The 18,949-nt window shown below is 40.0% G+C and overlaps 1 protein-coding gene across 1 annotated transcript in view; it reads right to left on the reverse strand.

Annotated features, from left to right (window-relative positions):
• Positions 1 to 6,967: 6,967 nt before the first annotated feature.
• Positions 6,968 to 18,949, reverse strand: part of LATS2 (large tumor suppressor kinase 2) — a 134,278-nt gene continuing 122,296 nt past the window's right edge. The window contains exons 7-8 of the mRNA XM_078657084.1: positions 17,123 to 17,229; positions 6,968 to 9,084 (exon numbers count right to left, since the gene is read on the reverse strand). Of these exons, the coding sequence (XP_078513210.1) occupies positions 8,593 to 9,084; positions 17,123 to 17,229 (599 nt within the window). The 3' untranslated portion in view covers positions 6,968 to 8,592. The remainder of the gene's footprint in view (positions 9,085 to 17,122; positions 17,230 to 18,949) is intronic.

The raw sequence follows: 18,949 nt of genomic DNA on the forward strand, positions 1-18,949 counted from the left end.
TACTAGATCGAGTGCGAGGAGCAAAGATATTTAGTAAAATAGATCTTAGAGGGGCTTACCATCTGATCAGAATAAAAGAGGGAGACGAGTGGAAACCCGCTGTCGTACCAAATTCAGTCTTTACGAATATTGTGTGATGCCGTTCGGCCTCTGCAATGCTCCTACTGCATTTCAGCTTTTCGCCAACGAGATCCTTTGAGAATAACTAGATGTATTTGTTATTGTCTATATTGACGATATATTGATTTACTCACAATCAGAACAAGAACACATTGTTCACGTAAAGAAGATCTTGAAAAAACTACAAGATAACCAGTTGTTGGCCAAGCTAGACAAAAGCACCTTTCATACCACCCAGGTGGATTTTCTTGGCTTTGTGATTACTCCCGAAGGTGTACACATGGATCCTAAGAAAATAGAAGCCTTAGTAAAATGGCCCAGTCCCAGCTCTGTAAAGGAAGTGCAATCTTTTATAGGATTTGCCAACTTCTATTGAAGGTTTATTGACCATTTCTCTGGAATACTTTCTCCCATTACTCGACTACTCTGTAAAGGCGTCTCGTTTCAGTGGTCTAAAGAAGCAGAACAAGCTTTTTATTTTACAGAGATTTATATAGAGTGAACTTGCCCCGAATCGGGTATCAGAGCGCCTTACATAGCATCATATGCGTTACATGAGAATGTTGAAAGAGAGATTCACTACAGCTCCAATCATCAAGCACGCTAATAATACACAGCCCTACTACCTAGAAACAGATGCTTCCCAATAAGCAGTGGGGGGGGGGTCTTATCACAAAGGGATCAAGACACCGGGCGGTTGCATCCTGTAGCCTATATAGCAGAACTATACAATAGGAGAGTGGGAATTACTAGCAATTAAACTAGCCTTCTAGGAATGGAGACACTATCTTTTGGGCACCCCCACACACATCATCATTTATTCAGATCACAGAAATCTACAATTTGTTTGCTCTCCCAAGCCCTTACACCCAGACAAATGAGATGGGTCTTACATTTCAGTGAGTACGATTTTGTCATCACTTATCGTCCTGGGCCACAACATGGAAAGGCTGATGCGCTATCCAGAATAGGACAAGAAAGAACAGCTACTCTAGATTTGCATCCTCCTATCATAATAGGTAATAAAATCATTGGAGCAGGAGACCTTAGGGATGCCAAACCCTCAATATTTTTAGAACAATTAATTGATTCCTGTTCTGAAATTCCTGCCGCTCAATGGGAAAGCAATCCTGTAAATCAGGTTAAAGAGAGGTTGTACAATCATGAAAAAAAGTTGTTTGTGCCCACTTCTGCATTACAACTCCAAATAATATGATGGTGTCACAATAGCTCCCTTGCAGGGCATCCCGGAGGAAAAAATACCTTACAGACTTGCCAAAGATGGTTCTGGTGGGAGGGGATGGCTAAAGACATAACAACCTTTGTTAGCTCATGTTCGATTATGTGCTAGAGAGAAATATTTACATTGTGCCCCTGCTGGATTGTTATGAACTACACCTGTTCCTCCTATACTCCGGCATTCCATTAGTATGGATTTTATCACAGATCTCCCCGAAATCAGGGATACAACACAATATTCGTGGTAGTAAACATGATCACCAAGATGGCCATTTTATCCAGCTAAAAAAGATTCCCTCTTCTAGAAAGCTAGTGCATGTATTCCTTGGACAAATACCTCGCTTACATGGACTCCTTTCCATCATTATATCCGATAGAGAGGCGCAATTTTGTCTAGATTTTGGCAAGGAATGTGTACTGCCCTTGGTATTGACCATAGATTATCTACAGCCTACCACTCTTGGCCAAACCGAAAGAACAAACCAAACCTTGGAACAGTTTTTAAGTTGTTTATTAACCACCATTACAAGCGACTGGGTACAGGCCCTTCCAATGCCTGAATTCGCTTATAATAACACTACACATTCTTCTATTGGAATCACTCCTGTTTACTTTTCCCAGGCATACCATCCCAGATTTCTGCCCTTCTTTCTGCCCTCCATTGTAGATAGTATCCCTGCAGTCAAGGCTCACCATGAATCCCTTTTGTCCGTATGGGAGAATGCCAGAAAGGAATTACAACGAGCCATAGAAGCGATGAAACAGCAGGCAGGCAAACACCGTCACCCTGAGCCTACCTATGAGATAGGAGCAAAGGTGTGGTTATCTACTAGAAAAATATGGTTAGAGGGCCCCAGAAAGTTACAGCCCCAATTCATAGGTCCCTATGCGGTACAAAAGGTGATATCTCCTGTTATCTTAAGATTACAACTGCCCGAAAAAATGCACATCCATCCAGTGTTTCACAGTACACTAATTGAATGAATTAATGAAATTAGATTTCTATTGCGCGTAGCTACCCTGAGGCCTCCTAGCGCTTATGGACTGGACAAACAGATAAGTACGTCACATTAAAGCGTAGTACTGAAAAGATGGGTTTTGAGAAGTTTACGGAAGGCCAATAGGTTTGGTTCCCCTCGAAGAATAGGGGGAGAGAGTTCCAAAAATTTAAAGCATTCAGGGAGCAGGAGCGTCCACCCCATCTAGATCTTCGTACTTTCCTTGGGGTGGCAAGAAAAGAAGAGCTAGACCAAAGATTCCTGGGAGGTTGGTAAGGGGTGACTAGGGACTGGATGATGGCTGGGCCGGATTTCCAGATGGCTCTGTGAGCCAGGCACATGGCTTTGAACTGTATTCTAGCCCGGATTGGAAGCCAGTGAAGATTCCTCATTGCCAGTTTAGCTGATTGTCTCCGAAGAATCTGGAGAAGTTGGCGGGCCGCACAATTCTGGATCCCTTGTAGTTTCTGGATTGTGGACTGAGGGGCGCCCAGATACAGCGCATTCCCATAGTCCAGGCGGAACTGTATGAGGGCTTGCACTATAATCCTTCTCACCTGGAAAGGGAGCAGGGGAAGGATCTTTCGTAGCATTCTCATTAGGCCAAAACAGGTAGCAGAGAGCTTAGTGGCTTGATAGTTGAAACAAAGGAGGCTGTCAAGCCACATACCCGGGCTCTTAATATGCTGCTTTGGAGCTGGAGTAGGGCCAAGACAGGTCGGCCATATGAGTGCCGAAGAGGGTGATGGAGGTTTGCCCAAAAACATCAGTTCGGTCTTGTCCCCATTTAGCTTAAGGTGAGAGAGTTCCATCCATTCAGCTACCGCCTCTAGGATTGTACCTAGAGAGCAAGATGATCCCTCGGGTGGTTTAATGCCACAACCAATTGAGTATCACCTGCGTAGGTAATGATCTTAATGCCGAATGGAAGGACTATCTTATAATTAAAAAGTATAACCCTCCTCTTGAACCAGAAGACCCACCTCCTCTTGTTATAGTAGAGGGAGAAAAGGAGTATGAAGTAAAATTTATTCTAGACTTCCGAAGATATAGGGGTAAATTACAGTACCTCATAGATTGGGTGGGTTATTCCCCAGAAGATAGATCTTGGGAACCTGCTGAACACGTTTATGATCCTCTTTTGATACACAGATTTCATGCACTCCATCCTTCAAAACCCCGTCCCATAAATAGACCTTTGGGTGGGAGAACTGTCAGGGCTCAGACCTCTTGTTCCACATCCTGGGACCGGAGGCAAGCATTGTGCTAGTGCATGTCATGTTTAAGGATGTCTGCTCTTTGTAAACGATCCCTTATTGCTTCCAGGCAAGAGCAAATACAGTGTATCTTTTGACACGTCCCCTCCTTCGTTTAAAGTGACATGTCCAGAACAAGCCTTTGCTTGGCTTACTGTTCTGTTCCCGTAACCACGCCCCCTTTGTTCGTCAACTGCTGCTGATAGACTTGATACTTCGTTTCCCGCTCGCCTTCGGCATTGGGATCCTGACAGCGTTTATGGTGCATATTTAATTAGTTAGTTTTCCCCGTGATTGCCTACCAGGATTTTCAAGCCCGTATTTTTGTGTACCTTTCTAGCCGTGCTTCCGCTCAGCTGGATCCAGACACTGAGGCGGGTTAGCGTGGTCTTTACCCTGATACTCCATTCCGCTCTCCCTGCCCGCAGCTCATTTCTCTATCGGCTGCTGATTTTCTAGCCTCTCGGGCAGAAGAGATCCTCTCCTTCCCTGTCCTCAACCGCATTTTAATGCTGCTGAGCACTCTGCTTTAGTTTGTTGGCATTTCCAGACGAAACCTTTGCACTCGCTTCTCCTGTGCGCTGCATTCCACAGTTACTGAAGAGCACTCCCTCTCTGCTCCTGCTATTTCCTGGTACTTTTCCTTATGTTTAGAGGAATCCAATAACGCTGGGACACCATTTGTTATACCAGACTGAGGACCTCATTTTATCGTTGTTTTTGCTTCTTCGCTCTATGGTGCAGCAGCCTGTTAGTCCCAGGACAGACTACCTGTATGTAATTTTTGATACTGCCAAAGTTTGGCACAAGCCTCCAGCTCCTGTGTGACGGTAACTCCTCCGTCTCTTCTTTAAGGAAAATTCTGAGGCTCTTTGAATGGTAAGTGGGTTTACTTTCTTGAACTTGCCATGCATTATCACAGCCTTATGGGATACTAGTCACAATAGATTCAGTGCTAAAAGGTCTTCCTATTTCTTTACAGCCCTCATTGTGTCCTGTCTTTCTTCACAAGCGTTACCAGTGCCTCAAGCTGGGGAAGAGTGGTGGTCACTCTATGAATCATTCCCCCAACTCTTCGGAGACAGTTACCTGTGAAGGAGTCTTTCACTATTCCTCCAAACACTGTTTTCGGTAAGTTTGGGGAACGCATCTTCGTTCTTGTCGAATCCATCAGGATACAGGCTCGTCTAGAGACCTGTGGCTCAACAAAGAGCACTCTAATAACATGAATTAGATGATTCAGGAATGGAACATAATTAAGTAGACATTAATACGTCAACTTTTTTGCCATGGTCTTTATACTATCATGAATAGGACCTTATTCAGTACTCCATTTAGCGCCATCTAGGTTCACACTATACAGGTACTATATAGCTAAATACATATAAACGTGGTAGATGGAATGCACATGTTCTGTCACATATTCTAAGAGCTGTAAGAGGGACAAATGCCACACCTTTATACCAATGAGAGAGGAATGGAAAGAAAATGCCTGAAGGGATTGCAGCAGGTATGGGCAGTTTCCTGGGATTCAATTTCTTTTGGGAAATAGAGCTAACAGATGTTAAAGAAAAAACAAATAGACAAAAAAGTATTTTTATTTAGATTTTTAATTATAAATTGTGCCAGTAGAAGCGTTTAAAGGCATTGACGTATCAATAAATAACAGTTAAAATGAGTTCCTGAGAAAGAACCTACCACTTGAAAGGATGTTGTATAGATGCAAACAACAAAGAGAAATGAATAACCATAAAAAAGCAGTTAATACTGAAACTTACACAGTCTGTCACAACACAAGCACAGCACACCCAGTGCACGCCTTTCATACCAATGTAAACATGAACACTAGGATTGCCTTTTCTTTAGTTTAGACATTTTCTGAATGGATACATGTGTTGTTGCTGAAACATCTAAACAATAATAAAATAAGGAGTAAAGTAGTGTAGAACTACTAGTTCTAGTGTAGAACTACAAGTGGAATAATATTTGGGAAAAAATACAATGGTTCAGATTTTTTAAAAGAAGTGAGAATACGGTTGAAGACCATTTATTTTCACACTGACATTGTCTGTTTCAAACATGTCTGCTAATCTGCATATTGGGCTAGATTATTTTGTTTATCTGTGCCTAGGCTTTTATATCTATATTTTAATATACTTTCATATATATTATATATTATTATTATTGTATATGCAAATATGTATGGCTTAATAAGCATTTAGTATATGAATAATACTTTGAATCATTGTCAGTTTCAAACAGACAAGAAAGAGACATCAAGGAAGTGTCAAAGAATTCATACACGTTAGTTGACATCAACAATGAATCCATCAAAGCATGTAACTGATAAGAGTCACGGGGAGAAAGGGATCTATTTGCTAAAATTATTCACCAGACACTTTGATATTTTCACATATGCGGATATTAAGGATGGAATTAAGCAAATAGATTCAGTCCTATAGGAGATATGAAAAAATATAAGGCAAACATATAGAATGGAATCTTTGTACGTCATCCATGTTTATCAACATTTACTGTTATGTAGAAATGGTTAAAACACCAATTTTGATCATGTATTTACTGGTGCAATAATGGAGCAAGCAAACACCAATCCAGGGTCTCAGCATCCAATATGCAGAGTGAGGGTCTCACGTTTGATTCAGTTGGTGATCTGTGAGTGCTTATGGCAGAAGCCCACCTGCGTTCAGAGCACAAGTTTGTCTTTGTCTCAAACTCATGCATTTTAGAAATGTGTTGATGGGAATGAGTTTTAAGTTATAATTATAATCTAAAGATATTTTTACTACTGCAAAATGAGTCAAGACTTCATGGTTTGAAAGCATGGTCTTTTGGAACCAGCATTTGCTGGGAGGAAACTGTTCATGTGATGTTTTGCAATTGCAGAATTTAGGTGATCAAAACAAACATGGCATATTCATTACGTGTAAATGACCAAAAGTATGAGGAGGGTTTTAGGAATCTGGGAACACAAGTAGCAGCAAGGTTATCAATCAGTAAACTCTACAAGTGATTTGAAGAGAAGAAAAGAATACTAAGAAACCCAAAACTCTTTGTGAAAGTATATATGTAAGTGATGCACGTAAATAGTGTATGTACATAAGTAAGACTAAACACACTTTGCTTACCTTTAACAAAAGCTAATATTGCATCCTTCCCTATGAAATTAGCTTACATATTATGGCAGAGAAGGAATGTGTGCATGGGACTACATAGTGAGAAAAGGGGCAGGAAAATGTTGTTAGAAATTTACCATAGTTAATACTGTATAATGGAGTGTGGTTATTAATTTTTAATTTTTATTGCATACAAACAAATACTGCCACACTTAAAGAGTTTTGTAGGTAGACAAAGGTGCACTTTACTATCCATTTCATTTAGCATTGTCCACAAATTAGTTTCCTGCACATAAGTAATCTGTTTCCATTGCATGATCCATTCAACAAAAAACAAAGATCGCTGACATCTAAACTGGGGAATTTTTGGCATTAAAATGTAACAGCCATAAAAGAATCAGTTAAAAAGATACATTAACAACAAACTGTATAGAAGGTCTGCGTTCCCACAAGGCCCGCCTGTGAGTGACTTTCCAACAGCCATTTAAAATAGAAAAATACTTCTTAAAGTCATGCAGCATTCTTCACACACCAGACACTTAAATCTCACCCATCACTCCACTATCGCACACCTTCCGTTACATTCGGGTCCGAAGAAGGAACTAGAGCAGCTTCAAAGGTTCGTAACAATTATGAAATGTCAAAATATAAACTTTTCAAAACAAAATAATCATGTTATTGCGGTTTGAGAAAAATTACATCATTCAATCTCAGAATTAGCAAGTGATGCGATTCTGTTTTTTACAATATTGCACAGAGAATTTTCATCAGACATTCTTCGGTTGTATGTCTTGTCCAAATGCTCTCGGATACCTCTAGATGTTTCACCTCCAGCCCTCCAGGCCAGCTCTTTCCTACTGAACATTACCTATTGTGAAATAAGTGCTAAGGCTCAAAACAAATATGGCAGAAAGAAAGGGGCGCCACATGATTTGTCAACTTCCATTTATATAATCTGTTAGCGAACAAAATATAAGTGCTCTTACTGCTGATTGCTAATTTATATAAAAATATTTTTGTTTGGTGAAGGTCCTGAAAAAACTACTAACATCAGAGGACACGACAGTCATTTCCCAACTGTTCAAATGTCTTTACTCTGCAAGAGCAACTTAGTGAGTATTAAGTTTATGTGGTCAGTACGCATAATAGCTCCAACAGCTCTTGGTTTACATCCATTTTTTTCTTATTAAAATAGCTTTTTGATATCTAATCTACTGCTTCGTAAATATCAATTATACAGCTCAGACATAGGTCTTTCTTACTCACATCTGAATGATCAAAGACATTTTCTGCTTACTGGATCTGGGCTCGAATTTGCATCACCAGTACAGAATTAAACAGGACAAAACTGTTTATTGCCTGTAAAACAAATTAATTCAGATAATCATTAGAACAATCAAGATTTTTTTAGTATTAGCCAAATTTCAGGATATAGGGACATGATCAAAGGAGCTGCATTTCAGAGAAAGAAAATTGGACTTTTTAGCTGGAAATCTGACATTTTCGCAAACACTTTGGATATTTTTCCAAAGTCGAACGTGTCCATTTTACTCTGGTTAAATGACCTGAGCTTCATAATTTACCCACATGCAGAGAAAAAAGAGGCAAATATTGCATTTTGTAGGAACATATTGAGAATGTGTAATGGCAGTGTTGGAGCAAGCGCATGTAAACATGACCACTTGATAGTTAACATTTTAGCAGGCACCAATATCTCAAGTGTACAAAACACTAGATGTACAATTAAGGCAACTTAAGTGAAAGCAATATTGATTTTGATTATCAACCAAATAAGGCCCCTTGTTTCCTGCATAAGCCATTAGTATGTAGTACATAATTTAAAATCTACACATACACAGGCTGACATCCTTCGGTCTGGCCCTCCGAGTCTTTAGGCTCAGTTGCTGCAGTATCATTTTGAGTAGCTTCAAAGGCAGATGGCTTGGGGTAGCGAAACGGATATCCATTGTCATCAAAAAACCTCCGGAAAGTGAACTCGTAAAATGCATGTTCTGGGTGTTTATTAGTAGAGGAGGCTAATGTGTCCCATGTTCTGGTGCTATCCTCGCTGTCGCCCCAAGGACTTTCTTCTCCCACTGGGTCAAAATTTGAAGTGTCTGTTGGGTGGCTGATCTTTGGAACGTATGGTGCGGGCTGTCGGCGGATGTCACTGCAGAAATTGATTGAACTGAAGAAAGGATGGGCTTTTATGTCATCGGCTCCGTTTCGTCCAAGTCTTTCTTCAGCCGCACAGCAGAGCTTTGTAATCAGATCAATCGCTTCAGGACTTAGATTGATCTGAGATGGAATGTGAAGTGAGTTTTCCCAGTTGATTACCTAAAAGATATGAAAGAAAGTGCAGACAAAGGTTAATGCTCTAAACCATTGTGACGGTTTATTTAAATTGTATATAGAAAATGCAGGTTTTGGTTTTTGGGACCACAGCCACCATTTGTATTGAAAGGAAAAAGTTACAAGATTTTGTGGCTATTTCTGTTCTCATATCATTACTATTTGTAGTCCTGTATGCATTAGTCCCCTTGTAGCAGGTGCTTCTTCCCACTGAAGACAATCATCACAGCAAGAGTCATTTACAGCAAGATCTTTCTGAATCCGGCACATGATTATTAGTATACAATGTACCTGATAAAACACACCCTTGGTGAGGCATTGTTCTTTTTTATTTAGTTTTTGTATAATCCAGGGTTGACCATCAGGCATGGATTATTGAGTGGTTTTGTATACAAATCGGCAGGTTACATAAACAAGTAGTTATGTTGTTTATAACTACAAAACAGATTGCAATATAACTTCTATGGTTTCACCAGTAAAGCAAAGCAAACTTATCTATATCAGATGGTGATTGTTAGATCAGCAGCTATTCAATAGGTGATTCTTTAAGCGTGTCTTGAATAACAAGAAGAAGGTCACCAGGCATTCCTTAGTTGGAAGGAAGTTTCAAGTTTTTAGGGTATTGCCCAAAAACTGTTTTTGTTGCAAACAGTTACAGTTTAAGCTACCAATCATGTAACCATATACTTTTCAAAATTGAAAGAAACCCATGGATCAAAGTACCAAGCCCAGAATTAGTTCAAGAAACCCAGTAGGCTTTTGGGTAGGAGTTGCTGAGTTCAAGGGCATAGCCCAGTGCCTCTGTCTTCAGAGCCCACAAGACGCAACTGTATGTTGTACACAGCAAGCTCTCAACACAGTGCATGGTCTTCAGCATTGTCAAACACACAAACCCCTTGGTCCAGGAGCCCACTGAATATGGTTTAAAACTTCTATTATAGCCTGCAGCAGGTACCCTAGCCCAGAGATCCCAATGAGTATGGCTTTAGGCTGCAAAGCGTTGTCTTCAGCCACTGATGGCACTCGGTATCAATGCCTCAAAAGCATGAACGGCAGCCTTGTCTCCATTGACTACAACTTGCACCAGGTCCTTGTTGTCTGGCCTTCAAACCCAGAACCTAAAGGACTCAACCTTCAACTGCCAGAGCAAGCCCTTCAAGAACATACAGGCAAGATTGTTTGTTCATTCCTAACTGACTTTAGGCAAAGACAAGCCAAAGGGCCACACCCTGCATCCAATACCACTACACAGTACCTCCTCATATCCACAAACTCCTGGACATGCCATTGCAATGTGCACAGCAAGTACTGGCTACAGGATGTGGCCTTCAGCCATTCCCACACTCAGTGCCCAAAACCTGGACTGTAGCCTCACTACCCTGAGTAGATGCTAGGCTCAGGATGTTGTGTTTGACTATACCCTCCCCTGAAAACACCCAACACTTACTGGGCACAAACTTAGCTGTGCCCGTTTAGCACTGGGTAGAGGGCATGGCCTTCAACCAAGCTCCGCACCCAGGGCTTCTGCCTTAATATTAGCTGGGCACAGCACTGGCCATGGCAACAGGCACAGGCCACATGTTACAGCATCCTTTCTCACCTGGCAATCATCCCCTTCCCTAGTTCCTTAGCAGCGATGACAGAATCTCTCCTTGTCAAGCCCCCACCCAAAAGCTGCGCAATTCATTGAACAATTTCTTTGTGGAAAAAATCGAAATCATTAGGGCCAGCATTCCCACCACTGCCCATGTGAAGTCTGAAGATGACAATCCTATTAACTCATCCACTATGAATCAATTCATAGCTATATGTCCTAACATCTTATCTGAGTTAATGTCCCGAGTTAAGTCGGGCTCTCCCAAGGACTGCTGCCCTCCCTCTGTCCTGAGGGATTTTTTTTCGACCCTACCTCACAGTATTCTTCCTTTCCTTAACGAATCTCTTAGCAAGGGAGAAGTACCTAGAGCCTTAAAAAATGCTACGTTAGTCCCTCTCCTAAAGAAACCAGGAGCAGCCCCCTCGAATTCCTCCAATTACCGGCCTATTTCCCTCCTTCCCTTTCTGGCAAAAATCTTGGAGGCCCATGTGGCTAGGTGCCTTTCCAATTTCATTGAAAAATCTGATTACCTCGAGCCTAATCAAGCCCGATTCCAGCCAGCTCACTCTACTGAGTCAGTCATTCTGGCAGTAATGGACACCTTGTGGGCTAATGCTGACAGTGGGACCCCGCAGGCACTTGTGCTTCTAGACCTGTCTGCCGCGTTCGACACGGTCAACCACAACATCTTGCTGTACCGTGTTGAACAGGCAGGCATTCGGGGCGCAGCCTTCAAGTGGATAAAGTCCTTCCTCACTGGCAGAGCCCAAGCAGTTCGCCTTGGGAACTACACTGCCTCTAATCTGTCCACTTCCTGTGGGGTCCCACAGGGTTCGTCCCTTTCCCCACTGTTGTTCAATCTCTACATTAGGCCTCTGATTCACTCACTTAAAGCCATGAGAACTACTGTCTTCAATTATGCGGACGACCTCCAGCTTGGTTTTTCTCTCGATTCTCCCAATGCAGCCGCCGAATTCCAATCTACAATGTTCCATATTCAGCGCTGGATGGATCTTAATCAGCTGAAACTCAACCCAAGACGGAATTGGTGTTGCCTTGGAAGAGCTCCACCTGCTGCGGTTCCCATTTCTGGCCATGCGAATTAGGCCCACCTCCCACTCCTTCTCCTTCAGTGAAAAGTCTCGGGGTGATTATTGACTCCAAAGTTTCATTTAACTGACACATGGGAAACGTGGTCACCACCAGTCTTTTTCAGTTGCGTAAAATCAGCAAAATCGTGCATCTGCTGTCCCACTCAGCTCTTGTCCAGGTGGTAATAGCTCTGGTGCTCTCACGCCTAGATTTGTCTAATTCTCTTTACACTGGCCTCCCTCAGGGCCTGCTTAACCGCCTCCAAATGATCCAGAATCAGGCGGAGAGACTGATTCACAAACAGCCGAGATGGCAATCGGCCAGGCCCCTACTGTCAAAACTACATTGGCTGCCCATAGCGCAACGTACCGCCTTTAAGACAGGCTGTATAGTCTTTAAAACATTGCATTGTAATAGCCCTAAATTTCTTAATAGCCTGATCACCAAACATGTCCCTATGCGCAACCTTCGATCTGCTCACCTTCATCTCCTCACTATTCCTACCATTAAACTTAAAAGGCAGGGTGGATGCAGGTTCTCCTACCTGGCACCCAGACTCTGGAACTCATTTCCACTCTCAATTAGGAACTGTGATAATTTACTAGGCTTTAGAAGGGCCTTGAAAACCTGGCTCTTCGGGCAACCCTGCTGACCTGGCCTCTTGCAGTAGCATTCATTGTTTAGCGCCATGAAACCTCTGGTGACCGTGCGCTTGATAAATTCCTATTAACATAACATATTAACATAACATAACTAATACTAAGTGGACATAGTCCTCTGACAATATTTTTTAGCCTTCTTGTGTATCATAAATTCCCTATGGGTGTATCAATTAATAATGCAACATATGTGGCCCAATTATAAATTCCACCTTGACTAACCTGCAGATAACAGCAGCAATGTGCTTGTACATAGTCGCTGCAGCGGTACCTTTGCCTTTCGCCTGAACTCCCCTACTATCTTTCTTCACTATTCTACCCCGGCATTTCTTCTTTTGCTTGTAGCTGCATTCCCTTGTTATGCAACCTTTGATGACTACACTCATTGAGCATTCTATTTTGTGTTCACTTTAGATAAGAAATACTCTTTTGAAGGGAAGAGTGTAAAGTAGCTTTTGGTGATCAGCTCTTTGTGCCCACACAACCAGAATGGGTTATGTTCACAGAGTTTCATCTGTGGGCTGCTTTTATTTTATTGTTTTATTAGACCTGTGATGCAGCGCAAAGAGAGTCTACACTTTATACGTCACAAATGTCACAGACACTTAAGAAACCCACGGTATGAAAGTGCACTTAGCATATGATTCATGTATGATTTAAATGTTGCACTTAACATATACTAAAGAGTGCCTTCACTGTAGGATTAGAGAACTTACTCACATAAATGTTTTGGCTTAATTAGGTGTGACAAATAAAGAATAATCTTCAATTAGTAGAAAATGTCCTCACCATAGAGATGAAATGTGACTTTCTAAATGTGTGTGCTACTTCAAGTGAATAAAATTTAAAAAATTGACATTGCGAGTAAACACTTTCTCATATATGTAGAATGGAATCCTACTAGAAATGACAATAAACTTACATAATGTGTAGATTAATATTGCATATATTTGATTTAAACGTAGTTTTCAGTTATGCTTACAATTGAATATTAGGACAACATTGTATATTACGTTTAGTATGAAGCCTAATGCATTAGAAATTTATAAATTCATGTGTTTAAATGAGCACATGCATGGGAATGTCAGCGGGTGGTAGGATACTGGTCCGAGGTGCACTCCACTCTACCAGATAATGAGTTGACAGTTTCCACGGAACCCGCTAGTAGACTTTCTGGGCTATGTCAAAGCTTTTCCCGCTGGACTCTGCTAGTTCAAACCCATGCTCCTACTATTGACCAAACAGCAGGATGCTATGCACAGGGGCTGACGGCCTTCACCTAAGGCAAACACTTGGCTGCGGGATGCGGTCTACTGTCAGGAGCAACTATCTACATACTGGGACCTAATGCCGCCATAATCACACCAAAGGATATTTGGGAGTCACTCCTAGCTTACTTAAGACAAAGAGACACTGCCCCTCCCCCCACCAGCTCAGGCAGTGTGCTATGTATCTCAGACCGGCGGTCTGAAATCTTTAGCAGTGTGTGCGCCCTGTGACCTGTACCTCCTATCCTTTTTAGCCACCACCAGATGAATTACAGTTGAGTAATTTATACACATGCTATGATTCCATTTCTGTAATCTTGTCATTAATGTGCTGTGCTAGTGTGCTGAAGTCATAATGTCCTCTAAAATGTACTAACCATGCTACTGTGCCGTCTTCTCCAGACCCTGCCTCCCTGTACCGTTTCTCACTCTTTTCACTGTTACTTGGAGGCCATTACCTTGTTGTTATATCTTTTAAGAAATGGCAATACAAACTGTTTTTACCATTGGAGGTGATGTTCAACTTGTCCAAAAAAGGCCTGTATTTCACCATGCTGCATAAATCTGATTTCCTTTTTTTTCTGCTGACTCGACATTTCTTGCTTTGTTAGGTTAGAATAGATACATTACTGTACTAGAGATAGGGGAAATAGGAGCCAGAAAATGCACCTTGGCAAAGCTACACAGAGAAACAGAGCTCTGACTGAATGAACTACTGTCCAGATGATACAATCTACGTGTGTTTGAGGGAAAGATGTCGTTCCAATGTCCAGTGTGGGACAAGCCAGCAATATTGCAGTCTCCAACGTGATGATTCATGGATTTCAGTGGCCCCCTAATGGTGTGATCAAGGTAGTGTTGCTCAATGGACTTTGCACGTTATAATATACCATCTCTCTTTTCAGATTCCTTGCAGATGTTTTCCTGACTTTTCACCAACTCTTGCAGATTCTTACAGACACCTTTCCTTTGTTCCCTCTTTCCTTGAGTCATTGCTAGCTTAATGGACTTTGATGGGGGTCTTATGCCAAAAGCTTTTTTCAGATTTTTCTTTAAGTGTGGCTTAGGAGGACACTTGTTCTTGACCCATAGAAGACCCTTGACCGAGCTTATCAGATGCTAACGCTTTCCTATTCGATTTCTTTTGACCTTTCCTTTATGGAGTTTTGCTGATTTGCTAGAACCATTGTTTCCCAAGCCACCCTCTAGACTTTGAGATTCTAGATTACTAATTTATAGGAGAGAAAACCTTAGATTATTCTCTAAGCGTCCGATTCTGAGGCTGTTGTTTTGTAAGCCATTACAGAATTACTTGTTTGATACTAATTCCCCTTAATTTCTTTCAGCGGAAATCCCTGTTGTCATTCTGTATCTTTACAGTATGGTATTACAAGTGGTGTATTTGAATCCGATTATTAATTTATAATAAACCTTTTGAACTTGGCTACTGATTCCTAGTCCTTATTGTGTAGCCAAATGGGTTGCACTGTTAACTGAATTTTGATTGAGCATTAATAAAAACTCCCATCACCTCTCAGTTGGAGATGGAGGTCTATTGGAGGACCAACGGGAAGCAAGTGCTCCCAGCAAAAACAGTATCACCTATTTGGATCTCTTGAGTTCTGGTCTCCTGTTTTTAAACAATTGCTTTTGTGTTGACAACCTTCTAGCATTTATGACTGTACTTTTGAATAAATTACATGCTGAATTTACTTAAATCCTAATGCAAAATTGTTTAAAAAGCATTAACTCTTAAAAGCTCATACAACACTGTTTTTGTAATTCAAACATCTCACAAGCTATGGAACAGTTTTACACAAAACCAAAAAAGTTCTGTCCTCATGTATAGTTTGATGTAAATCCATTCAGCGTGTTTTGCTGTATTAGAGAGCAAAATGTGTACTGGTCTTAAAATGATAAGCACAACTTTGGATCACACCAATATCCTCTATACAAAGGCAAGCCATTGTCAAATTTCTTGCAGATTTGGTAAATGGCCAAAGTTATTAGCAAAATAAATATTCAATGTGCCGTGAACTCAGAACTACACATCTGATATCTCTGAATAACCAATTATAATTTCAAATTAAGAGAGAAACAGAACACAAAACAGTGTTTCATTTTAGTATGATTGGAATCAATATACATTTTTTACATGTATCACAAATGGATGGTTCACATTTTGACCTCTAATGAGGAGACAGAGAAAGAATAGACGCATGCATGCTAAGGAATGAGCCTTTTTCGTATCTAAAAAACCTTGTTAATTATTGATAACTCATAGAATAAATATATATATTAAACTGAAGAACTAATCAACATAAGCAGACTTAATAAACAAAAGGCTCTTCTGAAACAGAAAGTTTATATAGTAGGGGGAATTATTACAATAATCCCATCTCTATTACCCCAACTATTTGCAACAGAGAAAGAGGAAATTAGAAGGAACAAAGTGACAGAGCAACTTTCTGCAGTGCCAGCCATTATAAAGGCTACACAACAATGATGGCTATGTAGAACAAAGGTAGGATAGTAAAGCAAATCAATATAAATATTTTCTTAACATGTGAGGGAGGTTTTCCATTCTAGGACTTAATAGGAGGCAATAATAAATGTTTGATGGGAATTACAAAGGTCTCAATTTGTTTTTCATCGCTGGGTAAAAGCTTATTAAGACAAAAAGCAAACAATAAATCAAACTGAATTACAATGAAACACAATGCACGATTATTAATGGTTTTGTGTAGTGTATGCCTAATCAGTATTGATAAACACAACAGGTTGATCTAGGTGGCCCAAGCCAAGGTTTAGTCCTATCGCAGCTCTAATAAGTTGTACATCTATGTAAGGGTTTGCGTCTGCTTCTTCCAAGATACTTTTCACATCTTGGTTATTTTCCCTAAACGTACTGAAATATACAGTTGCACCATGTACTAGGGTGAAACAAAAAAAATAAAGCCAACTCAAAACGTTTGAAGCTTGATAATGTCTATTCCAAGGTGCAAGGAAGAGGGAAGAAAGCGAGGAATAAATGGCACTCTGCTTTCAAGGGGAAGATTGAAGAAAGACATTTTAAACAATGAGAAAGTGAAGGTAGGTAAATAGAGGGGAATTGATAACTCTGTTTTTGGGCTCATTGAGAGATGAGGAACGCGGTGCAAGAAACAGAGATATTGATGAATTTGAGAATGTTGCAAGAGCCTATGTTTCCAATACAAGAGGAAAGTAGAAAACTGGAGGTATTGTAAGTTACAGATCACTAATTTATGTTGCAGATGCAAATGACAATTGTGGTAATACATAGTTTGGCAATGTCAAAGGTGCTGCCATGGTATGAACTTTGAAAGAAGCAAGAATTTTGTTTACCCAAAGAAATGACAAATATTTTAATGAACATACAAGCCTACCTTAAGTTGGGTTTCCGTAGGAGTGTTAGCCAGAAATGGAGGATGTCCAACCAACATCTCAAAAAGAATCACACCGACACTCCACCAGTCGCAAAGTTGAGTGTACCCTAAAAAGGCACAAGGTTGAAAATACAAACACTGTTTACATCTGGCATGAGAATAAATACAAATGTGACTTTTCATTTATATGGCAATCTTTTTTAACTTCCAGCATTGGTCCTTAGTACCTGACTTGTCTAATAAGTATTTCTGCTGCCAAATTGAGTAATAATATAGAAAATGTGTAACACTAAGGAACACAAGGAAGTGACATAGGGCAGATGATAATATAACTAGTTAATTTTGGTTTTACTATTTGCTAATATTATGGAATGAATACCAAGACATAAGAACGTCTCAATGTAGCCTGCAATGTTGGTTTCTTTTTCTTCTTCATGACTGTGACCATTCCAAGCATGTGCCCGGTTCCTTTCCTTCTGCCTCATAAAACCTTTATTAGATTCTCTCAATGGTTTTTTAAAGGCAATGATTGTGCTGGGGCAGCCTTCTAATACCCAAACTCATTCTTGCTACAAACACATCTTCTTTAGCCAAAAACTAGAAAGAAAGGTTCTGTGACTTTGTAAGCGTAAGACTGAGAATCCTTTCACATGACAAACTACCACTGCCTACATAGTGGAAATGTAATTTTTAATTAAATCTTTGATGATGTAAATGTATTAAATTAGATAAAAACTAATTTTTCTGAAGTTGAAATAAAAAGAACACTTAAAGTAAAAAAATTGTTATTATGCAGTAACAATTATTAAGGTATATATAGGATTAATTAAAAGGAGACTATATTTTAATAAAGGGTAATGTTCATTCATTTTAAAAGTCTAAAAACGTATTAAAGTATTTAATAAATAAATATGCATTTCTTAGCTGCTTTTCACATTCAATAATATTTTATTACATTTTTAAATATTTGAAATAACTTAACTGTATTTTCTACAGGATTTTATTTTATGTCACTACCTTTATTATTTTGTATGGTGGAGTGCTGCAATACGGTTGGCCGTATGTGGTGCTGATTAACTACTGTTCTTTTTGGCAGTAGTAATATACACTTGAAAATGTGGCTCCACCCCCATTTACAGAGGGTGGAGACTTATAAATCTACACTTTTGACTAACTTTACAGTCGGATTTGGTGGATAACCAAACGTAGTAAAGTGTAAGAGTAAAGTTACATGTGTAAATTGCTCACAATTGTAACTTACCTTTGTAAATAGCCCCAAGGGGGCTCTTATTATGCTGTATCCTTTACTATTTCAAATTGAAGTCAACAATCATTACTGAATCAATAAATACTACAACTCCTATGACCACTGACTCGGAATGAAATTACAAACCACCAAGACCATAGTCGTTTCTACCTCTCTAACTCATTTCTAACTTTCCAAGACGACACCATACCATTTTCCATCCCTTTATTTGCTGCTTGTAAATATCTAAGTTGTTATTGTCTACTTCTTCTCAAGGAGGGTTAGTTGGATGCTGTAAAAAGTTAATTTTTTGTTTATTTTCCCTGCTTAATTTCTTCTTTGGGTCCTCTTAAGTGCGTTTATCATAATTAATGTATGTGGCCTTTGTCGGGTCCTTGAAGGGAAGAGGCAAACCTAGCACAGTCCCAGACTTCTTCCTCAAAGCAACTGATTTTGTTTCCAAATAAGAAAGGACCTTGTCTCTCTGAAAACAAAAATATTTCTTTCTAGGGCCAACAGAAAGGAGTCTGTTTTATAGGAATGGGTATAATTATAGGAATGGGGATAACTGTGTTTGATAT

The sequence above is a fragment of the Lissotriton helveticus genome, chromosome 8 (assembly GCF_964261635.1).
Source record: "Lissotriton helveticus chromosome 8, aLisHel1.1, whole genome shotgun sequence".
Classification (NCBI taxonomy): Eukaryota; Metazoa; Chordata; class Amphibia; order Caudata; family Salamandridae; genus Lissotriton; species Lissotriton helveticus.